Source organism: Apteryx mantelli, chromosome Z, assembly GCF_036417845.1.
Source record: "Apteryx mantelli isolate bAptMan1 chromosome Z, bAptMan1.hap1, whole genome shotgun sequence".
Taxonomy (NCBI): Eukaryota; Metazoa; Chordata; class Aves; order Apterygiformes; family Apterygidae; genus Apteryx; species Apteryx mantelli.
In genome coordinates this window covers 75,547,710-75,575,056 of record NC_090020.1, presented here as the reverse complement: position 1 = coordinate 75,575,056, position 27,347 = coordinate 75,547,710, and the positions used below count along the sequence as shown (strand labels likewise).

The 27,347-nt window shown below is 66.3% G+C and overlaps 2 protein-coding genes across 3 annotated transcripts in view; both read left to right on the top strand.

The window, feature by feature from the left end:
- TLN1 (talin 1) overlaps positions 1-3,620 on the top strand; it is a 62,699-nt gene extending 59,079 nt beyond the window's left edge. The window contains exons 56-57 of the mRNA XM_067316352.1: positions 1,299-1,424; positions 2,191-3,620. Coding sequence (XP_067172453.1) covers positions 1,299-1,424; positions 2,191-2,322 — 258 coding nt within the window. The 3' untranslated portion in view covers positions 2,323-3,620. The remainder of the gene's footprint in view (positions 1-1,298; positions 1,425-2,190) is intronic.
- A 5,787-nt stretch (positions 3,621-9,407) lies between these two features.
- Positions 9,408-27,063, top strand: TPM2 (tropomyosin 2). Of its 2 annotated transcripts, XM_067316467.1 has the most exons (9): positions 9,408-9,590; positions 10,692-10,817; positions 18,939-19,072; positions 20,454-20,571; positions 20,795-20,865; positions 21,140-21,215; positions 21,980-22,042; positions 23,130-23,199; positions 26,760-27,063. In XM_067316467.1, exons 1-9 carry the CDS (start codon positions 9,477-9,479, stop codon positions 26,840-26,842), a joined length of 855 nt encoding a protein of 284 aa, XP_067172568.1. In that variant the 5' UTR covers positions 9,408-9,476; the 3' UTR covers positions 26,843-27,063. The 2 variants fall into 2 exon arrangements, with proteins under 2 accessions (XP_067172568.1, XP_067172569.1); XM_067316468.1 differs by lacking the exons at positions 9,408-9,590; positions 10,692-10,817 and adding an exon at positions 14,976-15,202.
- Positions 27,064-27,347: the final 284 nt, after the last annotated feature.

Sequence of the window (27,347 nt, the reverse complement as noted above, 5' to 3'; positions counted from 1 at the left end):
ACCAAATCCAAGGGCATGTCCAAGCACTGTGGGCCCCCACCTCCCAGGCTTCGTGGCTGGGCCTGTCTTGGGAGGGACGGGGAAAAGTAGGGTATCCATGAAGTCCTTGGAGGCTGGTGCCTAGCACAGGAGGACAGCGATGCTTACTGGGGCACAAACTCCAGGTGACTTGGACTTCGCTGGTTAACTGTGTGCTGGGCACGTGTAATCCTGGGCTGCTGTACTCCAGGGCTCAGTTACTGAGCCTGGGGGCATTCAGACCTAATCGTCTGGCACGGGAATGATTGAAATGTGCGCACCAGATCCCTGGCATTCGAGAGGTTAATGTTTTGGGGCATGGTTTGTAGTGCCTTGCTCTGACATTCGGAGGTTAACCCTCAAAGGCCATGGCACACAAGGGGTTAATACCCACATGTGGCCCACAGAGGGTCCCAGCCCCGATCTTTTGGGGTGGCACCTCGGGGCCAAAGGCTGGGGAGGGTCAGCCATGCCACTCCAAAGTCCCTGCCCCGCTCCTCCGGTGGGACCTGGAGCAAGGGACTCCCTGTGTCTGCCCAGCCTGGGAGAGGACCACCCCTGGCCCAGGAGCCCGGCTGGGAGCAGCAGTGCCTGAAATGGTCATGAGCGGGTTGCTGAGGCGACGCACAGCAAACCATGTAAAGGAATCTTGCCTGCAGCTCCAGCACGGCCTGGCCGCCTCTCCTGCCTGGCATCTCGGCGCCTCCCACAGACTGGGCCCCATCCCAGCCTGGGGGAAAGCAGAGGTCCTGGGGTCCTGCACCACCTAGCCCCCATCCCAACTGGGGGACGGGGTTCCCACGCCACCTAGCCCCCATCCCAGGCAGGGCTCCCCGAGCTTGGACATGCTCAAGCTTTCTGTCTCATTCTGCATCCAGTCCTCGCGCGGAGGGGGGCCCCGGACCTCCCTGGGCATGCGTCATCCCCACAGCGCTGCTCCCAGCGCCTTCCCCCTGCCCGCAGCCTCCCTTCTCGCCTGCGCTCCTAGAGGCCTGCTGATGCCTTGCTACACCGCATGCCGGAGCCTCCTCTCCCTCTTGCTCCCTCCCCTCTTTCCTCCGTGCTCCACAGCCAGATCTGTCCTCTGGCCCTGATGCCTCCCCAGCAGGTCTGCACCCTGGGGTGCTCCTGCAGCTTCCCTGGCTTTGTCGCGCCCGGAGGTGACAGGAGAGGATGGCTGTTAAGGCGGAGCAGTTGTGCCCTGGAGTGAGGCTGTGCTGAGCAGGCTGGGACTTACCACTGGGAATTACCACGCTGCTTCTCCCTCTTGCCCGCTCCAGGCCGCCGGCAATGCCGTGAAGAGAGCGTCAGACAATCTGGTGAAGGCAGCCCAGAAAGCAGCTGCCTTCCAGGACCATGATGAGACTGTGGTTGTGAAGGAGAAGATGGTCGGGGGAATTGCACAGGTGAGCGGTGGGGCTGTTCTGTATAGGGCAGAGTCAGCTCTGGCTTCCACCACAGCCTGAATATGTGTTGGGAATATGTCCTGCGATCCAGCAACACAGGGCACCTCTCCAGAGAGCGTCAAAAAAATGCTGCAGGCAGAGAAATAGCACCCCTCCCACCCACCACCAGTTAAATACTGAGGATTCACAGTTCTCTACTGCTTGTAGTAGCAGGCACCGCTAGTGAACATGCTTGTACCACAGTCCCAGGCATGTAACACTGATAATATCAGCACCATCCCAGGAGCCGGGACATGTGTAGGGCAGAGCACAGGGCAAGGGATGAGAACTGCCCAGCATGGGGTGACACAGGTCCCAGCTCTGTCTCCTGGATGTGATCTGGCTCAAGCCGTGAGCTCATAGCTGAGACCTGCACATACAGCAGGTGTTGGGCTGAACCTCAGGAGTTCTGGTGCTCTCTGATATCTCCAAAGGACCACGGTCCTACCACTGGGATTGTTCTGCCATGTCTTGGAGAAACAGTAGCTCTCATGCCTGAGACCGCACCAGCTCAGGGAGGCTGCGGCTGTGATGTGAGGAAGCAGAGTAAGGTGTGCAGCAGTAAGAGGGCCCAGCAAACAGGAGTGTGATACCTTGACGCCCCAGGAGCCTGCCCATGTCTGCATGGTGCTCTTGGATAGGCGTCGCTCCAGCAGAGGCTCTGTCCCTAGCCCATAGGTGGAGGGAGCTGTGGTCCCACGGGCTCTCACTGTGTTCTTGCTGACAGATCATCGCCGCCCAGGAGGAGATGCTGCGCAAGGAGCGGGAGCTGGAGGAGGCCCGGAAGAAGTTGGCCATGATCCGGCAACAGCAGTACAAGTTCCTGCCCTCAGAGCTGCGGGACGAGGAGCAGAACTGAGCCGTGTGCAACTGAGCTGCTCCTGGGCAGAGCCCTCCCGCCACTCACTGCACAGACTGCTGCCGCCGGCTCCTATTTAAGAAGACCCACCTCGAGCAAAGGGCTGCCTTGGATAGACCAGAGCTCTGCCTGCACCCAGAGCGCCGGGACTAACTGAGACACCGCTCACCACTGCCCCGAGCAGGCGCTGCACCAGCAACTCTGCTTCGCCGCCCAGCCCACCTTCCCACGCGCACGCGCATCCACACCACAGCAGGGGCACGGCCAGAGCTCCTGGCGGGGCCTGGCTGGAGCGGGAGCCTCTTCTGGACTGGCTCAGGGCTTTCCCATGCCTGCGCTGCGCAGCCTGGGGTGCAGGGTGCCTGGGGCCAGAGAGCCCCCCGCCGCACTGCAGGGCTTGGGCTACCGCGCGCCCAGCCCAGCCCCCTGGCTCTCCAGACCTTTCAGGATTTCCCGTGTGCCTTTGTCGTTCTCTTTCCAGCTCTTTTCTTCTCTCTCTCCTCCATGTGGGAGGGGGAGAGACTCCTGTCTTGCCCCCTCTTGCACAGCAGGGGCTAGGGAGCAGCTCTGCATGTTCCCTTGCTGAATTCTCGCACAGAACCGCCTTCCACCTTTGATGCCTTATTGCTGGCTGTCTCCCTGCCCCCTGCAGCTCCCCCTGCCTCCGCAGCTTCCCCAGGAAGCACCAACCCCCCCCCCCCCAAGAGCATCTTCTTCAGCCCAAGCCTCTCGTCGGAGGGGCTGAGCTCGAAGCTGCCGTGCCTCCGCTCTGGGGTGCGACGGGTTAGCCCCTAGAGCTGCTCTCCGCCACGTTGTCCCCTTCCTGCGGGGCCTTACCTCCCCCGCAGTCCCCAGCCAGCTCTGCCCTCTTCCTCGTTCCCAAGTGCCTGCATCATTTCCCAAGGTCTTCGGGTATTTTTTTAACTTTAAATCTCTGTAGTAACGAGTCTGCAGCTTTCAAAGTTCATTTATTGCCCTGCTCGTATCCTCCCCACTAACCTCCCAGCCTGAGCAGCCCCAGCCTGTGCCATGGAGCCCCGTGGGTGCCTGTGCCCCAGGCTCTCAGCGGGGCGCCCCGTCCCGGAGCCCAGCTCCCCACCCCTCCTCGGCTCTGGGATGCCCATTCCCCCCCTTTCCCTTGCACTTGCTGAGGCTTCTCTCACTATTTTGATACTTTAAGCTTCCCATATTAAACGTTAAAGGAAACCAGCTTCCCCCTGGTGCTCCGGGGTGGGGTGGGGGGTGAGGATGTCTCCTTGGAAAGATGCGTTCATCAATAAAACTGGTTTTCCTGCTTTTTTGGTGTGCGTGTGTGTGTCAGCAGGCTAACGTCAGCACGTAAGGGAAAGGCGAGCTGCCTCGCGGGAAGCCCTTTCAGCTGGCAGGGCAGAGATGAGAGATGCCCCCATGCATGCTGCAATGGGGAGCAAACCCAGGCAAGGAGCCACGAGGCTGGAGCCAACCTGGCTCAGGGACAAGGGGGTAAATCTGGTGGTGGGCAAGTTGTGGATATAAACTCAAAGGGAGCAGTGGGTCCAGAACAGCTTCCTAGCAAGGGCTGCAGGAGGTGCAGGATGGAGAGGACTGGGTGCCGCGGTGCAACCTGAGGAGCTGCTGGTGGTCCCATCTGCTCCCCTGCATGGGTGCTGGCCCCGGCAGTGCTCACCCACCCCCTGCGCACAGCCAGGGCCGCGTCACGCACCCGGTTTGGCTGCAGGGAGCGGGTTTGACTCCAGGCCCGTCTGCTGACGCTGCACGGAGCACGCGGCGCTGATGGAAGGGGCCAGCCGTGGCCGAGGGCATCGGCTTTGCAAACGGGCTCCAGCTCCATCCCTCCAGCCGGCACGCCGTGGCTCTGGCTTGGGCAAGGGGAGGCGGCAGCTGTCCCAAAGGGGAGATTTGCCACCTGGGCCCTTTCCTTGGGCCGTGCAGCAGGTTAAGCCTGGCCCCAGCACAGGGGCAGTAAATAGGACAGCACGCAGCAGCGCAGCCTCTTTTAGGGGGCAGAGGGGGAGCCGGACTTGGAGCAGGACAGCTGGGGAGCAGGAGTGCCTCCAGCTGGGGTTTTCCATCCCCGGCACGGCAGTCCCCATGTCATTGCCATGACTGGTCCCTCCAGCGGCGCCCGGCTCGCTGGCAGCGGGAGGACGGCAGAGCCCGGGGAGAAGGGGGTGCCGCTGCCGCCCCCAGGCCGGGGCAGCCCCGCTGCGCTCCGGGTTTGCCGGTGCCCGCGCTCCTGGGGGAGGGGAGCGCCGAGCGGGTGCTTAGACAGCACGGAAAATATTCGAAGCACGTCCAGCAACAGGCACCCGGCGGGCCGGACCCCCGCTGCCAGCCGTGTGGCCGGCCCCACAGGTGCTGCCGTGGGGGGGCCGGCGCGGGGAGGGGGTGCCCGCTGTCGCTGGGGGGTTTGGGTCCCGCTGGGCTCCCGCGCCACCGCCTTCCCCAGCGCGCCCGGGGCTGCGCGCTCCCGGCCTGGCCTCCCGCCCGGCTCCTGCTGCGAGCCCAAAATACCCACGGGGGCCAGGCGCCCCGCGCGGGCCGGGGCACCTTGCGGCACCCGCCTCTCCGCCCGCACCCAGGGATGGTCCCGGCTCCCGGCTTCAGCCTCTGCTTTCCGCCTCCTCGGGGAGCGCCCGGACCTCTCTGGCTCCCCGGTGATCCGGGGCAGCCGGCCACATCCCTGTAAGCGCCAGTGGGGAAGCAGCGTGCCACGGTGCCAGGAATGCGGCCCGAGCCCCGCCGGCCGCCGGCGCTGAGCTCATGCCCCGAAATAGCCCCCCGGGGCCGACCTGAGCGGGCGGCAGCTGCTCGCCGCGCGGCCCCTTCCCCACCTGTTCCCGCCCCGTCACTCAGCGGGATTCGGGGAGCGCCAGCCCCGCAGCACTGAGGCCGCCGAGCGCCAGGGACGCGCCGGCCGCGGGGACGGCTGAATGGGACGTCCCCTCCCGAGCCACGCGCGGCCCGACCCCAGGCAGGCGGATTGAGCTCCTTTAGCCTCCCTGCCCAGGAGCTGCCCACGAGGCTGCAGCACAGCACGAGCTACAAGTGACACGAGCGGCGACGGCCTCGGCAGCTCTGGAGCAGCACGAGGGCCGCGGTGGCTGACGCTGGGAAGACTCCGGCATTTGCCGCGTTTTGTGCCCCAGGGCACACAGAGATGTGCAAAAGCTGGCTAAGGCGCGGGGTGTCTCCCCAGGGAGGGACCCGGGCGGGTGGCTGCTCCACGTCTCCAACAGGTCTGGCCAACCATGGGGCGGCTGTTGGGTGTCACGACTCCGCAAGCCCTCAGCTCCTTTGCCCCGTATCGCCCTAGGGCCTGGCCACAGCCTGCCTCTGCCTGGGGAGCTGTGACCTGCCGGAGGGCTGCCCAAAATCGGAGTACTGCCGGGCAATCGCAGCCGGCGCGTGGCGGGGGGACGGATGCACGGCCGGGCTGCAGGGCCCGGCACGGGCGGGGGAGCAGGCACGGGGTGACCAGAGCTGCCGGAGCACCCCGGGGCGCAGGGGAGCTGGCGCGGGGTGCCGCGCTGCCGGGATGGCCGTGCTCGGGCAGTGGGTGAGCAAAACTCGGGGCTGCACGGCCGCAGCCGTCCCCCCCTCCCCGGTCCGCGCCGCCGTGGCCCGGCTCCAGGGCGGATTTGTGCCTCCTGCAGGAATCCCAGCCCTCCCAGCTGTCCCCTGACAATCTGCGCCGGCCTGACCCTGCACCAGGCCACCGCCAGGTACCGGCCCGTCCGAGCCGGGCTGCCGGCGGGACAAACCTGCTCCCTCCGCGCGGGAGCCATCCCGGGCCGCAGCTCCGGCAGCCCCCGCCCAGGCCTGGCCGCATCCTGGCGGACCCACGGGCCCCCCGGCCGCCAGCCGCCCGGGCCGGGGGCTTCGGCTTCCCGTGGCCGGGGCTGCGTCCCCCAGCCGTGGCCGCCGGGCGCGGGCAGAGCCGAGGGCAGGCGGCAGAAAGGCCAGGACTAAGTGTACGGTGGGAGAGCACTGGTGCCGCGGGACCCACGCGGGGGGCGGTTCAGTCTGGCCGCAGCCCCCGGCCCGTAAGTCTCCCCAGGCGGGTAAGGGGGGTATTTTCACATAGGCAAGAACGGGTGCAAACGCAAGTGGGTGCTCAAGGGCGCCGCGGCTGCTGCAGGTGCCCCACGGCGGCCGACCTCCGTGCGGGCAGGGGAGCCCGAGCAGCCCGGGCGGCCGCGACGGGAGCCTGCTGCGGCGCTCCGGCGCGCCAGCTTGCCCAGGCGTCGTCTTCGCGCTGGGGTGACCTTGGCCGGGAGGTGCCTTTTCTCCCCACCCCGAGCAGAAGGGAGCCACAGGGTCAGGACCCCCCACCCTGAGAGACGGGATAGGGTGTGAGCCCCGAACCAGCCCCCCCTCTGATGGGAGCCCAGCCGCGGAGGGAGCACCCAGGCTCGGATGGGTCCCAGCTCTGTGACCTCTCTCTGTCCGTCTCCGAGCGCCGAGGCCGGAGCCCACCGCATGTAACTGGAAGGAAGGAGCATAACGCGAGGGGGCCGTGTCCTTCTGCGGGTGCAATTCAAGGGCCGAAGCACGGCGGGACGCCCCCGTTGCCCTGCCTGGCTGCTCCCGTTGCACAGATCAGCACGTTTCCTCCAAGGACTGAGCCCATTAACTTGTGCTGGGCTAAAGCATCTTTCGGAAAGCCATCCATCCTTGTCTGAGAGCAGCCGGAGATGGATGTTCCTCCTCCCCTTGGACATTTTGTCCTGGCAGTTACTGAGTCTCGTTGCTCAAATATGTGCCTAATTCATCAGTATTAATAGCAGATTGTCCCAAGTCCAGCAGTGGCTCCTTTTCTGTTTTTTTCCAGTAGCTCCAGCAGCCACTTAGCCCTCGGGAGAGAGTTGCGGACGCTGGTCACGTCACCGCTACGCCTTCCTGACAAACCAGGGGGCCGAGCTCGCTCCCCGGCTCCTGTAAACCCATTTTCTCCAGTTCTCTAATACTTCTCACAGCTCCTTGCCTTCCTCCCCGCTCCCAGCACCCGCTCTGCAAAACACGCTGCAGGTGCCGCTTCGGGGGGGCGCGTGCCCGCTCCGGGCTGCAGCCCGTCCTCGCTTTCCCCGCGCCGGCGCGGCGGCGAGCAGCTTGGCCGGGCTTTGGGCTCGCGGCGGCAGGCCCAGCGGCTCCTCCAGCCCCCCGGCCCCCGCAGCCCGCCCTGCAGCTGGGAATGCGCCAGAAGCATTTACGAGCGTTATTAAGGCGCGGGTTATTTCTGGAGGATCCCGGATCTGAAGGGTTTGCATTTTTTGCCTGTTGAACGTAGTTTATTTAGAGTGGAAAGCGCTGGGCCGGGCCGGCCGTGCACGGCGGGGCATTGCATGGGGCAGCTGGGACGTGGCGGGGCAAACGGCACCCTGTGCGACGCGTGCGTGTCCACACGTCCCCGGGTGTGAGCGCCCACGCCAGGTGGGCGAAACCCAGCAGAGATTTCGGCGCTGCGCTGGGGAGCCCGTACCGAACCAGCGCCGAGGGGCTCCCGGGCGAGGGGAGGGCGCCAGGACGCCCACCCTAGCCCGGCCTCCGCAGAGTGTCCCGGGGCCCATCGCTGCCGAGCTCGGCCCTGCGGCGATGGCCGGATCCCTGGATGGAGAGTGTCTCCAGGGCCGGGGGTCTGTGCTGGAGGTGTCCCGGGGGCTGGGGTCTCTCCGGGCATGGCACCGTGCCAGGGTCTGCGGTGCCTGGAGCGCTGCGTCTCGCTGGGGAGTCGAGGGGTGCAGAGACAGCCCAGGGGGTCCCGGGGACACTGGAGCACTGTGACAGTCCTTAGCGGGCCCCTGAGTGCAGGCACAGCTTGTGGGTGCCCATGGGGTGCAGTGCCAGCCTGTGGGTGTCCCCAAGTGCCGTCACAGACCGCGGGTGTCCCTGAGTGCAATCACAGCCTGTGGGTGTCCCTGGTGCGGTGCCAGCCTGTGGGTGTCCCCAAGTGCAGTCACAGCCTGTGGGTGTCCCTGGTGCGGTGCCAGCCTGTGGGTGTCCCCAAGTGCAGTCACAGCCTGTGGGTGTCCCTGGTGCGGTGCCAGCCTGTGGGTGTCCCCAAGTGCCGTCACAGCCCGTGGGTGTCTCCAAGTGCAGTGCCAGTCTGTGGGTGTCCCCAAGTCAATCACAGCCCGTGGGTGCACCCCATCACAGTGCCACCGGGAGCCCCTAGCCCAGAGTTAGTAGGGTGTCCCCAGTGCAGTGCCACTGGGGTGCCCCGAGTGCAGTGTCACCAGGATGTTCCCAGTGCAGTGCCAGTGGGGTGCCCTTAACCCAGTATCACCGGGGTGCCCCTAGTGCAGTGCCACACGGTGTCCCCATCACAGTGCCACCGGGTGCCCCTAGCCCAGAGTCAGCAGAGTGTCCCCAGCACAGTGCCACCGGGTGCCCCTAGTGCAGTGCCACCGGGATGTCCCCAGTGCAGTGCCACAGGGTGCCCCTAGCCCGGTGCCAACGAGGTGTCCCCAGTGCAGTGCCACTCGGTGCCCCTAGCCCTGTGCCACCGGGATGTCCCAGGGCAGTGCCACCGAGGTGTCCCCAATGCAGTGCCACCAGGTGCCCCTAGTGCAGTGCCACTGAGGCGTCTCCATCGCAGTGCCACCGGGTGCCCCTAGCCCGGTGCCACTGAGGTGTCCCCAGTGCAGTGCCACCGGGTGCCCCTAGTGCAGTGCCACCGAGGTGTCCCCAGTGCAGTGCCACCGGGTGCCCCTAGCCCAGTGTCACTGGGGGTGTGCCCTAGTGTGGTGCCACCGGGATGTCCCCAGCGCAATGCCACCGCGGTGCCTCTAGCCCAGAGTCAGCGGGGTGACCGCAGCGCAGTGCCACGCACTGTCCCCACCGCAGTGCCAGCGGGTGCCCCTCGCCCGGTGCCACCGCGGCGCCGCCAGCCCGGAGCCCCCGCGGTGCCCCGGGTGCCGGTGCCGGGGCGGCGGCGGGGCGCCCGGCCCCCCCGGCCGGTGCCGCCGGCGGCCGGTGGCGAGCCTGTCCCTAAAAGGTGCTGGCGGGCGGCGGGGGAGGCGCCGGCGCGGCCCCTCCCCGGCTCTTAGGCGGCGCGGCGGGGCGGGGGGCGCAGAGCCGGTGCTCCCGCCGCCCCCGCCGCTCCGCGCCCGCCCGCCGCTCCGCGCCCCGCGCCCGCCGCCGCCGCCGCCGCCATGGAGGCCATCAAGAAGAAGATGCAGATGCTGAAACTGGACAAGGAGAACGCCATCGACCGCGCCGAGCAGGCGGAGGCCGACAAGAAGCAGGCGGAGGACCGCTGCAAGCAGGTGGGCCCCCCCCACGAGCCTCCCCCCCCGCGTGGCCTGGGGACCCCCGCCTTCGGGGTGCCCACCCCTGGGGACCTCGCCATGCAGGGTCCCTGGCCCTGGGAACCTCGCCCCGAGGGTGTCCTACCCTGGGGACCTCACCCCGATGCATGTCCAACCCTGGGGACCTCCCCTCTCCCTGTGTCCAGCCCCGGGAACCTCGCTCTCATGCATGTCCAACACTGGGGACTTCACCCCGATGGGAGTCCAACCCTGGGAACCACTATCCCAGGGACGCCCACCCCTGGGACCTTGTCCCGCTGTGTTCCCAGCCCTGGGGACCTCATCCTTTCCAGTGTCCAGCCCCAGGGACCTCACACTGATGGGTGTTCAGCCCTGGGGACCTCAGCCCTCCTGGTATTCAACCCCGGGGACCTCACCCCTCCTGGTGTCCAATCGTGGGGGCCTCAGCCCACTGGGTGTCCAGCCCAGGAGACCACTGGCCTAGGGGTGCCCACCGCCAGGGACCTCACCCTACGGGATAGCCATCTCTGGGGACCTCACCCCTCCTGGTGTCCAACTGTGAGGACCCCTGTCCCACTCAGTGCCCGGCCCTGGGGACATGCGCTCCAGCCTGCTGCCCCACCACTCGCCTCAGTCACCCCCAAATGCCAGGCCATGCCTCGATGGGACACCTCAGCACCAGCCGATCCCCACCTGCCACATCCTTATCCCTCTCCCATGGAGACCCTTTGGAACAACATGTTCCCATCCCAGATGCACGGAGAGGGAGATCCCAGTGCCCTCTGGAGCTGTGTCCCCCAGGTGGGACCTAAACAGCCCCCAATATGGGGAGGAGGCCACCATCTCCTTGCCCCCATCGGGCTCACAGATACTGGAGGCTGCTCCGACCCTGGGGACCCTGGTGCTCCCCAAGGAGCTGCAGCCCCAAAGTTGACGGAGTGAGTGTGTCCATGTGCTCCCTTACTGCGCCCCTGGTCTGGGCCACCCCAGGATGAGGGTGGCTGTTTCCCCCCCCCAGCCCTATGAGCACTGCCAGTCCCCTTGAGACCTCCAGCCTTGCGTGGCCACCCCTGACCCTCGCTCCCGTCCCTTCCCCAGCTGGAGGAGGAACAGCAGGGCCTTCAGAAGAAGCTGAAGGGCACGGAGGATGAGGTGGAGAAGTACTCCGAGTCCGTCAAGGAGGCACAGGAGAAGCTGGAACAGGCGGAGAAGAAAGCTACAGACGTACGTAGGCTTGCCAGCAACCCCTCCCCTGCGCGTGCACCAGACCCGGGGGGGGCAAAGGAAGAGGGGAGCCTTATATGGAAAGCATCTGTGGGGAAGACTGGCAGGATCCCATTCCTGGGACGCTGACACAGAACCGGGCTGAGCCATGGCGGATGCAGGGCAGGGACCAGTCCGGGGCCGCCTGCGCGTGGGGGGCGTGTGGGGGGCGCGACAGGCACCACTTGTGCAGCCGGTGCCTCCTGGCTTCGCTGGAGCTTCGTGGGTAGAGCAGAGGCACCAGCTGCCCGGCTCGCGCTCAGCCCTGTGGCGCCGCCTGCACCCCAGACCCAATGGGAACAAGCGTCCCGAGCTGGGTCACCGTTCCCTGGGTGCACACCTCCGGTACGGTTGTAGTAAAAGCTCCACAGCACTTGTTGGGCTGTTGCAGAAAGGTAAAGGGAGCAGAGAAATGGAAGCAGCTCTTGCCCGTGGCCAGCTACCGCGGTGGCAGTGCGCACTGGTTGCAAGGAAGGATGCTTGGGGCGCCTGGGGCCGCCCTTTCGGGGGCCGGTGTGCGGCCCTGCACCCTGGGAAGGGCACGGCCAGGAACAGTTTTATTTAGTGTTGTGACTGATGTTTCTCCTGAGAAATGGATCCCACCAGGGAGGTGTTAGGAAGGTGTCGAAATTGGCTTGTGCCAGCCCAGGATGAAGGGTGGAACAGCTGTGCGCGGCCTCGGGGAGCGGAGCGGGGTATAACGACCTGCGGTGCCACACAGGGTATTTGACACTCTATAAATAAATCCTCCTTTTGATAGCCAGTCCTTCTCTGATGAAAACCAACCCTGGAAACTGGAGGAGAAGCTAAAGGGGAGCTGTCTGGAGTGCGGCCAGCAGGGGCATGGCCAGGCTTTTTAGGATTGAGAACAAAAAATTCAGTCCCAGCTGGTTTAGAGAGCTAAATGGGGGAGATGCGTCAAATCTCCAAGGTGGCCGCCAAGGACAGGGGCAAGCAGACAAGGACGAGCAGCGGCAGCAGGAGTCCCTGGGGTGACTGGCTCCTCCAGGACTTCAAAAGATGCAAAGAAGGAGCAGGCGGGCAGGGTGGCCCTGGGGCGAGGAGGCACCCGTGGCCAGGGCACAGGCCAGGTGGGACCTCCTCGGGCGCAGGGTTGCCTGCAGCAGGGTTGAGCTGATGGGCCTGCTACGGCACCTCCATCTGAGCTCCGCTCCAGACACCGGGCAGGTGGCCGAGGGAAAGGGGCGCCCTGGGACATGCAACCCTGCCTGCAAAACACACAGCCTGCAGTGTTACGGCCCATGCACCAACGAGTGCAAACCCCTGAGCCCTGCCGGAGGCCGGGCTGAGTCTCGTGGGAGAAGTTTGCAGAAGTTTGTCCTGAGAAAGCTCCGGCTTTGCTTGTTGACCTTAGGGGCCTGCCCCAATTTAATTAGATACTAAAACAGTTAGTGAAAACAGTGGAAATCCTTGGGAAGAGCACATTTATCCTGGCTCGAGACAGGCACACGGAGCTGGGCAGAGGGCCTGCAGTGTCTACACGAGGGTTTGTGCTGGTCTAACTGGATGCACGTGAGCCTGGGTCTAGGAGAGCTTGGTGCGGGGTCCCTCCGAGTGCGGATGGGAGACTCCCAGGCACAGAGCTGGGAGGAAGGGGCAGGCACCAGCACCAGAGAGACGTTGGCTGGGGGGATGAGGGGCGCAGAGCAGAGCCTGCAGGCTGCAGTGGGCTACGCGGAGCCGTCCTGGGCTCGCTGCCCCAGAGCAGGGAGGTATTGCCCCGCTCAGGGTTCGCAGCGGCTCAGAAAGTCTCCTGGGCTTTGGAAACGGGAGTCCCATCCCACCCGATGCAGAGGCCTGGGAGCCCCGGACCCCTTTGAGAGAAGGGCCTGGAGGGGAGGCAGGGCAAAGGAGGGCATTCAGGAGAGGAAGACTCAAAATGCGTGTTTGGGAGAGCATCTGTGGTCCAAGCATGTGCGGGAGAGCGCTCCCGCGGCCTCGGGGCTGCCAGGCCCCTGGCGGAGGCAGCCTGGCTGCGGTGCCCAAGGCAGGGCTCCTGGCGCAGCCGTGCCGGGGCGGCGTAGAGCCCCACGGGTGGTGGTGATGCCGGGATGGGATCCCCTGCGTCTGGGCCGCCGGGAGCTGCCAGGTGTCTGCGTCGGGGAGCTGAACGTGCTGATGGTGCTAAGTGTCGGGGCTCGTGTTACCTCCTCCACGGGACGAGGCGCAGCGCTGCCGTCAGCTCCGCCGAGGCAGAGACGGCTAAACCCTCGGAGTGGGCAGGCGCGCTCGCAGCCGGCCTGCCGGGCTCCCCGCGGGACTCCCCGGGGCAGCCTGTGCTCGCGAGCACGGAGCGGCCCCATCCCTCGGCCGGGTCAGGGCACATCACGTATAACCCCGCTCTCGGAAAAATGTCAACAAATGCCTTAAAAGATTAGATCTGCCCGTGCTCCTCTAGGAAGCAGCAGGCGCTGGCCTGCCTCCGGCACCGCCGAGCTCGCGGGCCGGTGCTGGTGCCGGTGCCGGTGCCACCCCCGGGGGCGGGGGCCGCCCTCCCCGCTGTGTTGGATGTGGCCTCGAAGGCAAGACGCAGCGGGCTCAGGCGCTGCAGCCCAGGCGGTACCCGCCGGCGGCCCGGCCCCGGTACCCCGCACGGGGTTGGCGTGTCCGCGGGGCACTGCAAGCGCCCAGGGAAATGCAAGCTCCGGCATTCCCAGGCCGTGATCCCGACGGCTTCGCCCGAGTTCCCGCCCCGGCGCTCTCCCAAGCTGTGACTTTGCTCTTATTTGGCCATTCCCCGAGCCGGTGGGAGGGAACGGGGCTCTGCTGGGAAGTGACTGCATCCCTGGGTGGGGCTAGCGCCGGAGGCACCCGCCGCGGCCGGGCCACGGCACCCGGGGCGGTTGGCCCCAACCCGCCCCACGGCCCCGTCCCACGGCCCCTCCGCCGCCCGGGAGCCTCCCTCTGCCCGGAGCGAGGGGTCCCGCGCGGGCTGCCGTGCCGGGGCAGTGCGAGCGCCCGGGAGCGTGGTGGGCACCAAAGCATCCGTGCTGTCCCCGGGTTGGGGGCAAGGCCGGGGCCGGTGGTGCCCAGCAGAGCCGCCCCATGCCGCCCTTTCCCGGGCTCTCCCAGGGCTCCGGGGGCTCCGCACACTGCCTGGCCTCTGAGCCCAAGGTGGCCCAGGAATTTGCGTCCCTGGAGGCAGGTGTGACGTGCAGATCAGCTCTGGGCCCCGGCCGGGCCCACGCTCCGGCTGGGATGGAGACCTGGGAGCCGGGGGTCCGGCCTCTCTCGGGGGGCAGAGCCCCCAGGCGCTCGGGGGGGCACCGGGGGCCCTGCAGGCCTCGCGGGTCCCCAGGGTGCTGCAGGCCAGTGCCCCGCTCGGGACAGCGGGCGCCGAGGGGCTGAGCGGGATGGCTGCTGCAGACCAGGCTCCGGCTCTGGTCCCCGTGGGGCTGCCCGGGAGCGGGCTCTGCCCCACGGCGCTCACTGAATCCCCCGTGGCCCCTATGGGCAAAAGGCCAAGAGGCCCCCGGCCCTGCACAGGGCTGGGGGGCAGAGTGTGGGGGCCACGCGCAGGGCGCACCGCTCCTGCACACCGGGGCACCCGGGGCCCCCCCGGCTCCTGTTCCCCCAGGAGGGGACCCGCCTGGGCTCCTTCCTACCCGGCCGGTGGAGCTGGGTGGGACCGGGCGCCCTGATGGGGGGCACTGTGCACCCTGCCAGGGGGGCACCATGCACCCTACCCAGGGGGCACATTGTGCCCTGCCTGGGGGGGCACCGTGCACCCTGCCTGGGGGGCACCGTGCACCCTGCCTGGGGGGGCACATTGTGCCCTGCCTGGGGGGGGGGCACCATGCACCCTGCCTGGGAGGGCACCATGCACCCTGCCCTGGGGTGGACTGCGTGCCTTGCCAGGGCGGGGGAACCGTGCACCCTGCCTGGGGGGGGGGCACCATGCACCCTGCCTGGCGGGGGGGCACCGTGCACCCTGCCCGGGGGGCCAGTGTGCCTTGCATGAGGGAGCACTGTGCACCCTGCCCAGGGGAGCGTGGCAGGCCCAGGTCCGGTCGGTGGCAGCAGCAGGAGGAGGAGGAGGAGGAGGAGGAGGAGGAGGAGCAGGAAGGGATGGAGGCAGGGCGGGCGGCGGGAGCGGCCGCTGCCTGAGCGCTTCCTGCCCGAGCCAGCGCGGATCCCACAAAGGGCTCCGCGGCGCGGCCTCCCCTGCGCTCCCCCGCCGCCGCCGCGGGGCCATGGCCGGCATCAGCTCCATCGACGCCGTGAAGAAGAAGATCCAGAGCCTGCAGCAGGTGGCCGACGAGGCGGAGGAGCGCGCCGAGCACCTGCAGCGGGAGGCCGATGCCGAGCGGCAGGCCCGGGAGCGGGTAAGGCCCCGGCCGGGGGCCCCGGGCTGGCCACCTCCGGGGCCGCCGCGGCGAGGCCGCCCGGCCGCAGCGCCGAGGGGCGCCGGGGAGGCACGGCGGGGCTGGCGAGGCCCCTGCGGAGGTGCCGGACCCGGCTGTGGGATGGGTGGCATCTTTCTGGGCGCCCCCCCCGCCAGCCCCTCACCCAGCCCCGGAGCCGGGCTGGAGCCCAGGAAGCCCCCGTGGCTCCGGGTAGCCGTGCGGGGCAGCCGGGCCCCGCGGAGCCGAGCCGGCGTCCCCCGGAGCAGGCGGTGCCGGAGCGCCCGGTGCAGCCGGAGCCCTGCCCGGGACCCCGCGGGCGTTGCCTGCCCCGGTTCGGGGCTGGGAGCGGATGCCGTCCCGCTGCCCGCCGGCGCTATCGGCGTGGGCAGCCGCCGCTCGCTTCCGGGGCTGCCCCGCCGCGGCTCGCCCGGCTGCGTGCGGCATCCTCGGCCGCGTCTCCTGGGAGCGGCGTTATCTGCTCCGCGCCCCGGCGTGCTCCCGGGGCTCGGGCAGCGCGGCAGCGCGCAGCTGCACGGGGCTGACGGTGGCCAGCCGCGCTCCCGTGCCCCGGCATCCCTCCCGCCGCCCGCGGCAGGGAGCAGCTCGTCTCCCTTGCGCCGGAAAGGGGCATCTCCTCCTGGGGCAGCGCCAGTGGCGTCCCCGGCGGCGTCTCCGGCAGTGCCGGGGCGAGGGCAGCCGCCGGGAGAGGCAGCAGACGGGCCAGGTCGGGGGCAGGTACCGGCCGACGAGGCGGCCCTGCAGCCGGCCGGCCCTGTGTCAGCGGGGTGCCTGTCCCATGGCTCCCACTGCTCCCAACAGCTTGTCCTGGTGCTGGGGGCTGAGCTGCCGGGATGGGAACGGTCCCGCGGTTGGGGCCCCCTCCTGCCACGTGCTGCGGCAGCTTGCGGGAGACCTGGCCGCTGCGGGGCTGGGGTCTGCGGGCAGCGTCCTGGCCACGTCATGACCCCGCGAGCAGAAGGGCGGGCGGCTGCATCGGGTGCTCCCGCTGGGCCCCCGGGGCTTCTCCGGAGCTTGCCCAGCTCCCACGCCGGGGAGGATGCCGGAAGACGAGAGCCCAGGCTCGGGACGGAGGCCAGCCCACAGTCCCGGCCCTGCTTGGGGTCGGACAGATCCTGGGAAAGGATTCCCCTCCCTCGGCGGCCAGCGGCATGCGCTGCTAAAAATCCCACACCTGGGCTCTCGCCTGGCTTCCAGCGGGCCCCGCGATGCCAGCGTCGGAGCAGCGCAGAGCCCTCGGCTCGCCAAGACATCCCTCCCCGGGGGCAGGCTGCCCCGCAGTGCTGCCGGGGCTGAACTTCCCGCGCGGCGGCAGTGGGATGGCATTCCCAGGCTTCAGCTTGTTCCTGGCTTTGGGGTTGTTGTTTTTTTTTTTTTTTTCTGTTTTGTTTTTTTTTCCGATGCCTTCTCCGCTCCTTTGACATCCTCCCGCTATCAGGGGCGGCAGAGCTGGGTGCGGTGCCCGGGCTGTTGTCACTAGGGCTGCGTGCAGAGGAAATGGCCCCTTCCTGCAGCCGCAGATCGCGTTCCCCGGTCACCAGGCGCTGCCGGAGAGCTCATGTTCCCGAGCGTCCGGCCAGGCAGGGCTCTGACCCACTTCGGGGCCACTTCCCCAGGAAAAAAAAAAATATATATAACCCCCTCCCCCAAAATCCGCGTGCCCCGAGGTGGCTGGGGCAGGCAGGGCATCGCCTCGGCGGGCTCCAGCCCGAGCTCCCCGCTCGGCGGCTCGCGTGGGGACAACCACGTGGGAACCTGAGCTGCCGGGCGCTCAGCTCAGCTCAGCTCCTGGCCGCGTCCCAGGCAGCCGGCGGGGCTTGGCACGGCAGCCGGTTTCCTGCAGGAGGGAAGGGCCGGGGATGGGCACCCACGGGTGAACCTGAGCAGGGCCATGGCCGGGCCGGCGCTGCGGGGAGCAGGGACAGCCCAGGTGGGTCCAGCAGCGTCTCCGTAACCGGCACAGGGCCAGTGAGGTATTGACGGGATGGCCTGGCTCCCTGCTCCTTGGGCGACACGGCGCTGCCCCCACGGCCCCCCTGCTCCGTGCCGCGTGGTGGATGTCCCCCGGGGACATTCAGGGTGCTGGAGCGCGAGGCCGGCCAGGGATGGCAGCCTGGCATGCCCGGGAGCTGCAGCCGGCTGGGCCCGTCCCAGCCTGTGGAAAAACGGGGTAATTAGTCTCTGGGTCAGCGTGGGTCCCCTTGCGTCCCAGGACACAGGGATGCTTCCCGCCGCGTCACTTCATTGCCATCCATCCTTTGCTCCCGGGTTTTTCATGGCCCATGTGCAACCCCGTGCAGGGGAGCCCGTGGCCGGGAGCTGCTGAGGCAGTGGTTCCTGGCCGTGGCAGTGCGGTGGGAGCAGGAAGCCTTCCCGAGTGGAAAGAGCGCGGGGCCAGGGCCGGGCCTCCTGGGCCCTGCTGCCCGGGCCGTGCCGGCCGGCGCCCGGGGAGCCTGGGAATGCGCAGGGCCCCGGTGCCACGGGCCCCAGCGGCCTTGGCTTGGCCGGGCGCCAGCCTGCCGAGGGCGACTCGCTCCACTCTCCCCAGCGCTGCGCTGTAATTCGGAGGGGGTTCGGCCGCCTGGGAGGCTAGGCTTCGGCTGTCCCCGCTGCCAGACGTGCCATGCCCCCTGCCGGCACCGGGCCGAGGAGGGTATCCCACCAGAGATCCTCTCGGCTCGCTCCGCTGCCGCCTCCATAAACAGGAAATCCACAAGTGGCTCCGATCTCCTTTTCGGGAGCGAATCCATGCAGGGCATTCCTGCTCCTTTACTCATTGCTCTGCAAACCCCAAATACCATCCCCATGACAGCACGGCCGCTCCGGCCGCCCGACCAGGGAAGCGCGCCTCTTCCCTCCGCAGGGCCGGAGCCGGGTGCCCCAGGGAGTGATGGAGGGGCTGGGAGCGTCGAGCAGGACCGCCCGGACTGCGTGGTCAGGAGCAAGCAGCATCCGACAAGGCGCTAGGGACGAAAGACAGGCTGGGGAAAATCCTGTTGTCCTTAGAGAAAGGCGCCGGGGCCACGTGTCGCGGGTGGCAGCGAGCAGTGCCTGCTCACAGGAGGGTGTGGGAGACAGGGGCTGGTCACGGGGACGGAAAGCGCCTCGTACGCAGCGATATCAGCCGGGCGTCCCTGGACAAACAGCGGGGTACAAGGAGGCGCAGGGCGAGCGCTGGCGGGAACGTGGGCCGGGAGCTCTTGCGGCACGGGCAAAGGGGTGTGCTTGACAGCAAACGCAAAAGTAATTGCAGAAAAATGCTTTCCACATATATATATATATATATGTATATGCAGCTTGTAATTAGCCTCTGGAACTCGTTAGCGCAAGCGAAGAGCTCAGCAGGGTTCGCAGCCGGGGCAGGGCGGATGTCTGGGTGGCAGCCGGCTTCCCAGGGCTCTCCCAGCGCTGCTGGCACTCGCTCCAGCCCGGGAGCCCCGTCTCGCTGTTCGGTGCTTACACTGCCTCCAGCCCAGCGCTGGGGGGGCCAGGCTGTCCCTCCTCCCCGGGGCAGCAGCTTGCACCTTCCCCAACTCACCGGGGCACCGGCCAGGACGGGGACGCCGCGTCGCGGTGCACTCGGTAGCTGCAGTCGTGGCTGCCGAGGGGCTGATGCGGTGCGGCTTGGGCAGCGTCGGCGTCTCTCAGCCCTTCGCTGCTGCGGCAAGGGGTGACCGCGGCGTTTCTTCTCCCCCAGGCCGAGGCCGAAGTGGCTTCTCTGAACCGCCGCATCCAGCTGGTGGAGGAGGAGCTGGACCGAGCCCAGGAGCGCCTGGCCACCGCCCTGCAGAAGCTGGAGGAGGCCGAGAAGGCGGCTGATGAGAGCGAGAGGTGCGGCGTGGGGGGACAGGGGGTGCCGGGTCGGGGTACCCTGGATCGCGGGCAGACCCTTCGCACTTGGCTTCGCAGTGGCGATTTGGGGGGCTCTGGGTTTCGGGTCCGGGCGGGAGGCAGGCTGCCGACAGGGTGCTGCCCGGCCCCTGCCCGTGAGGACTGCCAGGAGCCCTGCCGCCCCGTGCTGCAAGGGCTGAGCTTCAAACCCGTCTCCCTCAGGATCCCGCTTGCTGTGGTTGAGGCTGGAGAGAGTTTTTCTTAAATGACCTTAAGGGGATTGTGTCAGTCTTCCTGCAGACCCCAAAGGGACAGAGCAAGGCCACAGCACAGAGAAGTTCCCCAAATAAGTGCGTTCTTTGAAATTTCCAGGGCACTCTTAAAGTCCTGAAAAATGTGGTCTGATGCTCATATAAATATCAGGCGGTAGCTAAGGCCAGAGGTTGCTCAGAGTCTGTTTTCTGTCCCAGAGCAGACTCCTCCGCTCGAGGGCTGAGCAACAGCCCGGGGGGAGCTCCTGGCACCTAGGAATTGGAGTTGGCTTTTAGTAGCAGAAGCAGTGAAACAGCCTTGTTCAAAAAAACACTGCGGATGGTGTTTCTGATTCCTCCGACGGCGGTGGCTTAGCTGCCAGCAGTAATCACACCTCCAAAGGAAAAGCGATGCAGACGGAGGGTACTTAGGTTTTATGGGACTAGCAGCCACCGCCCAGGAGCTGCCGGGTGCCCAGACACGTCATCATGTTCCTGGTGTGACGTTTCCTCAGTGATCATCAGCAGCTGAGCTAGTGGAGAAAAGTCTTTTGTGTTGGCTCGTCCGGGCAGCACGGGACGGTCCTGCTGCCCCAGCCACAGCGTCCCTCCGGCGCTCGGATTGCCGTGCGTCCCGTCGCAGGAGTCCCTGCCGCGGGCTGCTCAGGGGCTGCATCGCTCCCTGTTTCTGAGCTTCACTCCTGAATGAGAAACAGCTTTGCCACGGGAAGTTTTCTAGCGTTTCCCAAAGGCTGCCAGGCTGTCAGGCTGCTTCTGCAGAGGTTGCGCCCAGCCCTCGTCATGGGCTGGATGATGAGTCTGGGACAGTTCAGGACGTGCCTGGCCGAGAAGCACCATGGCTGCACCTCCTCGCTCTGGGAAGTGGCCCCAGGGTGGTTTTGGGGCCAGTTTCTTTGCCTGGTTGCTTTAATCGTGCACAGGAGCACCCCGGCATGACCCTAATGCGCAGAGCGGCCAGCGAGTGCCAGCGCCCCGGGAGATGTCCCTCATCTCCAGAGCTGGAGGATGGCGGGTTGGGACGTGCGTGGCAGGCACGGAGCCGGGCCCAGGAGCTGGGACACGGCCCATTGACCATGGCAATAACATCTTCTGGCTTGGACTTTCCTCAGAGGCATGAAGGTCATCGAAAACAGGGCCATGAAGGACGAGGAGAAGATGGAGCTCCAGGAAATGCAGCTGAAGGAGGCGAAGCACATAGCCGAAGAGGCCGACCGCAAATATGAGGAGGTGAGCGCTGCTTCCTGCGTGCTCCCTCCGCCCTGTCCCCTGCCCACCACCCCCAGGCCCCGGCGTCCCCAGCCTCCCCACGGCCACCCCCTCGCCACGGTGCCATCTGCCTCCCAGCCCATCACCTCGGTCTGTCATGGCCGCAACGGTGGTACCCGGGGCAGCCTCCCCGCGGAGCTGGGACCGCCCGGGGCCGACGCGTGCCTTTTGCTGCTGCCGACAGGTCGCCCGCAAGCTGGTCGTCCTTGAGGGAGAGCTGGAGCGCTCGGAGGAGCGGGCAGAGGTTGCGGAGAGGTGAGTGGCGGCGCTCACGGCGGGTCGCTCCGACGCAGCCCCAACCCCGGCAGCCCTTGCCCCGAGCCCGCGGGAGCGCAGGGCGTGAGCCGTGCGGGTTTAGGGACGTCCCTTCCCCGCCAGCGCTGCCGGCCAGCTCCGCACTAGGGGAGCCCCCGCAGCGGGGCGCGCTGGGCTTGCCGGCATCGGCAGGGTGGGTGCCGGCCGGCCAGGAGCGCGTTTGACCCTGTTCTCTGCTCGGCCCCCCCGGGGTGCCCCCTCTTCCCGCCCCCAGCCGAGTGAGACAGTTGGAAGAAGAGCTGCGGACCATGGACCAGACTCTCAAATCCCTCATGGCCTCAGAGGAAGAGGTACTGCGGCAGGGAAGCGGGGAGCCACGCGGCAGCCCCTCTCTCTCCGTCTCTGTCTCTCGAACCGTGCAAGCTGCCTCTCTGCTCTCCGCACCGCTGCCTCGGCCACAGCCTCACCTTTCCTTCCCCTCGCCCCGCGGGCAGCAGGCATTGGAGCCAGGGCCCCGTGGACGGGGCAGGCTGGGCACGCCGGCACGCACCATGGAGGGCAAAGGGATGCTTCCCATGCCATCCCCTCCTCTGCTCCTCCGGCCCCCGGGCCGCCTAGGCACTGCTTTCCTTCCCAGAGCAGGAGCCCGGCTGCCGGACACTGGTGGCGCTCTGCCTCCGGAAGCAGTGTCCGTGCAGGCGGTCCGGCAAGGAACGGATGTGTCCCAGCAGCTGCTGCTCACCGCCATGGTGCCTCTGCTCCTCTTCCACCTGCATTTGCTGTTTTTTTCTCCTTTCTCAACTTGTTCTCTCTCTTTCTTTCCTCCTTCCCCGCACCTGCTCTGTCGGCTCCTCTCTGTCCTTCGCCTGCCCCTGTCCCCACTCCCCCACCTGATGGCCCCTGCTTGGGATGTAGTAAATGTGGTGACCTAGAGGAAGAGCTGAAAATTGTCACCAACAACTTGAAGTCCCTGGAGGCCCAAGCTGACAAGGTAGGACCTGGCTGAGCTGGGGCTGGGAGAGGGGCCAGCTGTGCGTGGGGTCTGGCGGGGGGCTGGGGTGACACACAGCCGCAGCCGTGCCGCGTGGCTCATGGGTGCCATCTCTCTCTGCAGTATTCCACCAAGGAGGACAAGTATGAGGAGGAAATCAAGCTTCTAGGGGAAAAACTGAAGGAGGTAAGGGATTTGGGGCAGGGCACCCCAGGAGAGGGGTTGGCAGGAAGGATGCCCTGAGCTTGGCTCTGGGATGCTCCGGCAGGGTCTCTCTGCCCTCGGGAGGTCTCCCTGTACCCTCTGGAGGGCCATTAGTTGCATCCCCAGGGAGGATCCCCTTGGCAGGAGCAGGCACAGCCCCGTTAGGGCGCGTCTGCCTGCCTCGCTGCCCCCTGGCCCCGTGCCACGTTCTGCTCCGCTGCACCGCTCACCTCTGCTCCCACAGTGCCAGCTCAGCCTTTGGTAAAACAAAGAAACGAGGTGCTGGAAAAGACATGAGGCAGTGCTTAATTCAGACTGGAAGAAGACTTGGAGGTTATCGCAAAGACTGGGAAGAAAGGCTACGGGCCAGGCAGAGCATTGGCGCAGCCTGACCTTAGCACTGAGACGCTCCCCTTGTTTTTAGTCGCTGTGGCTGCACCACAAAAAGCCCTCTTTCAGCCCCCGGGGGAAGCGTACCTGGTGTCCCGCTCCTGGGACGTGTGCTGGCTGTAGCTCATGCCCCGCACACCTGTACTTCAAGCCACGTTTGTTTAGCGGTGATCCGTGTAGCATTGGTAGCACACATGAGCGGTGAAGTATGGGTTCTGATGGGTTCTCTGCTTTCAGTAGGACAGATTAGGATAAACGGGATGCCCAGCAAGAAGGCACTTTGCCCAGATGCCTCCTTTGAGGAGGGCCCTGGGAACGCTGCCCTTCCTGGGGTCAGTCTAAAGCGAAGCAGCATCGTTGGCCTGGCTCCCATGGACTGCACAAGAGCCTTTGTCATGGGGGGCACCACCAACCCTGCCCATGCTTCCAATACCCCCAAACAGAGTCAAAATAATCTCTTCTCACACACACACACACACACACGCGCGCGCGCACACACACACACCACGGAGGCTAATCCAGGTGCTCGCCAGCTCCATCAATGAGCCTAGGTATGGGCTCTTGGGAGGAGATGCAGAAGGGGCAGGTTTGGGGTCCGCTGCAGCCCGCGCTGGCCGAAGACACCTCCGTCGTGCCCCGGAGATCTGCAGCTCATCCTCTCTCCCCTGTGCTCCTGCAGGCTGAGACCCGAGCAGAGTTTGCCGAGCGGTCTGTGGCGAAGCTGGAGAAAACCATCGATGATTTAGAAGGTAAAATTTCCTTGCCTGCCCCACTTCCCTCTCTCGTGGGGAGCACAGGCGGCCTGGGAAGGCCTGGGGTGCTCTGCAATGGCTTGGCCAGGGCTGGCACGTGCCCCTGGCTGGGGCGGGATGGGGCACGGCCAGGGTGAGGACAAAGCACTCTGCAGGTGCACCGCGATGGGTGGCCCAGTGCATGGGGTGGTCACGGGGGCCCAGGATGGGGAAGGCTGGGATGCCATGGAGATGAAGAGCTGCTGGGGGCTGTGGCCCCCATCCCCCTGGCACCGGGATGCTGCGGGTCGGGAAGACGGCCATGTCCACCCCCCCCAAACCGTGCACGGCGCTGCACTCGCACGCTCCTGCCGCACTGCCCACGGCTCCCTGCTCATCCGCCACTCTCTCTCTCTCTGCCACCTGCCCCCCGCCCTGCTCCACCGCCCCCCTACCCACCCCTCGCCTGCAGACGAGGTGTATGCGCAGAAGATGAAGTACAAAGCGATCAGCGAGGAGCTGGACAATGCGCTTAACGACATCACCTCCCTCTGAGCCCCTGCCGGCCACCAGCACTGCGCCACCCCCCGCCCGCCACCCCCCTCCCCGCTCGCTGCTCACCTGCCCTGCCTGCCCCACAGCTCCTCCTGCCCCCAGTCCCTCCTCTGTCCCTCCTCAGCACGACTCCTTTGGGCCGGGGGCCAGCCTGGGTTGTTCCCAGACTGTCCCTCTTTGGGAGGAGACGAAGGACTAGCTGCTTAGGGGTGCTACGTGGGGACGGGGGGCAGTCACATCCCACCTGGGCGCCCATGTGCTGGGCAAACGGCTGCCCATGAGGTGCAGGTTTGGGCAGGGGGTGGCCTTCCCGAGGGTGCAGATGCTTCCCGGGGCAGACAGAGATGTGGAGGGGTGTCAGCAGCTGTGGGGCTCTCCCCATTGCTGCACCCGTGTCCCAGCACTGTCTAGCGATGGGTTGCAGGACAGGAATGGGGCAGACCCGGGCCAAGGACCCCTTTGCTCCACCACTGTCCTCCTCGGCTCCCACCAGCACCGGGGAGCAGGAGGGGGGTCCCGGTGCTGCAAACGACCTCCAGGGCAGGGGGGCAGCCTGCCCCCCACAATCCCCCCAGTAAAGCCGCCCCGGCGCTGCTTTCTGAGGCACGGGGCTGCTACAGGGGATGCAGCATCCCCACCGCCAGAGCGGGGAGGAGGGCTCGGCCCCGAGGGACGGAGGGGGGTGTCAGGCCACGCGGGCAGCCGTTCCCCAGGCAGGCAGGCAGCCCCCTGCTCCCTCCCTCGCCCCTGCCTCCCATCTGTCCTTTGCACATCGCTGTTCAGTTTGCATTTCATGACTGTTTTCTTTTCTGTTCTGTCCCTCTGGGTTACTGAGTTGGTCTCAATAAAGCGTTTTCTCTCCTTGGTTTCTCCTTTGTTTTCTTCATGCTGCTCTGGTTTTCCACTCTCATCCCTCATTTCCTGCCTGTCTCACGCGGGTGCCGGCAGCCGGGCGGTAGGAGGTGTCTGCACGCAGCTCGCAGCCGCGGGAGCGCTGGGACCGCCTCAGGTGGAGCCCCGAGCGGCTCCCGCGCTGCGAGGCTGAGCGTGACGGGGCCCTTTGTGCCTTCGCCCGGGGGCGATGACCCCCACCACCCCTCCGGCTCTTGGGCACAGCTTTTCTCATCTTTTGCCTCCTTCCAAGACCTGCTCTCCATCACTCTTGTGGCCTGAGATAGGGTTAGACCTGGTCCTGTCCCTTCCCCAACCACTCTCAGACATTGCCTGCAAACAGCAGTTTCACAGCCCTGGCATCTCTCGCATCACGCTTCCCTGCCGAAAGGGTTGACCTTATCCTTCAGCGGTGATTCCTGGCCCTAAAGGGGTCCCAGCTTCAGTGGATCCTCCTTCTCCTCCTCCTTCCTTGGCATCGTACCCTGCCCCACCACCCCTTCCCCAAACAGATGGACCCAAGGCCCTGTCCCTGTCCCGGGACCTGCTGCCTCCCTGCCGGCCCTGGCTCATCCCCACTGCCTGCCAGGCCACCGCCGCTGCAGGGTTTCCACTGAGGTCTCTCGCCAGGGAGTACTGTCTCTTTTCGCTAACTCTCCTTTCTCTCTCTCTTCCCCTCTGCTGCGCTGATGTCTTCATTTTCTCTAGAGCGCTCAAGGCAGGAGGCCGAGAAAAACCGTGTTCTCACTAACGAACTGCGGGTCATCCTTACCGAACTTAACAACTGAGCTGCGGAAAGCTCCCCGGCCACAGCCCATGCCTGTTCCCACCACGCAGCCACAGGGGCTGCTGTGGGCTCTGCTCCCCGTCCCCCTCAGGCCCCGCAGGGGATGCTCCCAGGCCCCGACTGCTCCCCTGCCCTGTTTTGGCCAAGCTGGGTCGGGGCCGGGAGTCCCTGCCCACTCCCCGCTGCAGTTGAGCTGTGTGTGGAGCAGGGATAGCCAGGCCTCGGCCTCCCACCCTGGGGTAACCACCCTGCTCGGGGGGGCTGGAGAGCCCCTCCGCAGCTGGTCGGTTTTCCCTGGGAGAAGAAGGAGGGTTTTCACAATGTCCTGGGACACCCGTGCCTTGATGGCTGTCCCCTGGCATCAGCTTGGCCCCGCTAGGGAGGGACATGGTGGCTTGTGTATTGCTGCCTTCCTCCCCCCCCCTCCCAGGGGCTAGGGGACCTCTAAGGTGGCCAGCCTCTTCCTCGTTACTCTGGTCATCCCAAATGGTGCAGGGAGGATTCCCCTCCGAGCAGGGCCTCCCTGCTGGGAGGGCTGGGACAGAGCTGGGAACCAGGCAGCACCCCGCTGCCCCAGGCCTGGGGAGGGGGATGGGCGGTGGGGGGCAGAGACTGGGCCGGAGTGCTGGGAGATGGGGCTGGGGAAGCAGTGCAGGGGCCTGGCCAGCAGGCCTCTCGGTCCCATCCCCATCTCTTGAAGGAGGAGGATGCAGTTGGGAAGTGAGAGCCGGGGGAGGCTCTGGCCGGTGGAGCTTGTCCCTGCAGCCTCATCAGCTCTGCTCTTTCTCTGTACTGTCCCTCTGCCCGTCCTCCTGGGCTGCTGTCTCACTCCTGTTCTTCATGGAGCACCTCTGGGTTATGGAGCAGGCACTGGTTCTCCTCTTTCGCTGGCCAAGGGTTTGCACACACGTCTGTAGCCAGCCAGCAGCAGTAGTGAAGACCTGGGGTAGGATTGTGGAAATCGGGTGCCCCAGCGTGGGGCTGCGCGAGGCTGTGTCACGCGGCTGGCCGGTGAGCGTGCTCAGGGCCATGGGGCGCGATGGGAGGATGAGAGAAGCTGAAGAGCAGGGATTGCCTGTCCCCAGAGACTGGCCCAGCTGGCCTGGCCACCCTGGTGGGTCTCGGAGCGGCGGGGCTCATCCCTGCTGGTGCCGGGGCTGCTTGCGCAGACTCTGCTCTGCAGGGAGGCCCCGCTCTGTTGGACGCTGTTGCCGTACTGAAACGTCCGTTTGTGTGCGTGTGTCTGTGCTTGGTGTTGTGTGCGTGGGTCTGTCTGTGCCTGGGTGCGGTTGGCCCGTGTCCGTGTGGCTGGCTGTGTGTGGCTGTGTGTCCCTTGTGTTCACAGAGAGTCTGGCCAGTGCCAAAGAGGAGAACGTTGGCATCCACCAGGTCCTGGACCAGACCTTGTTGGAGCTGAACAACCTCTGAGCTGCCTGGGGAGCCCCCGTCCCTCTTCCCTACCCCACACGTGCACCCCACTGGCACGCTCTGGATGTCATCAGCTGAACTGCGTCTTGGCCAAATCCACACATCCATTGAGAAGGGAAATCCTGCAGCCTTACACCGTGGCTCGAGGGTGTCTTGTCTGTGCACAGCCAGAATGGCTCTGTCCTGTCTTCATGTCCAAATATTAAAGCAGTTTGACAAGATGGATGAGTGTGCTTAGTCCTTGCGGGTGTGTATGGACGCTAGGAGATGTGGTGGGAGGGTCCCCCTGCCTTGTTCTCATGGAGGCTGTGGGCCTCGCCATGGGCCAGGTAGTGCAGTTGTAAGGATGCCCTCCTTGGCCTTGGAGGGCTGGGAGTGATAATGTGCATAGTTCGGGCTGCGTTCCCACATCTCCGGCTCTTCCTCGGCATGTGAGTGATGCACAGCCTTAAGGGAGGAAACTCAAAGTCCAAACTGACCATCCTTCGATCATGAGCACATTGAT

Excerpts from the sequence above, each read along its gene's own strand:
- TPM2 (XM_067316467.1), top strand. The coding sequence starts at position 9,477 with ATGGAGGCCATCAAGAAGAAGATGCAGATGCTGAAACTGGACAAGGAG. Across the intron at positions 9,591-10,691 it reads CGGAGGACCGCTGCAAGCAG|CTGGAGGAGGAACAGCAGGG; the intron begins GTGGGCCCCCCC and ends TCCCTTCCCCAG. Across the intron at positions 23,200-26,759 it reads AACCATCGATGATTTAGAAG|AGAGTCTGGCCAGTGCCAAA; the intron begins GTAAAATTTCCT and ends TTGTGTTCACAG.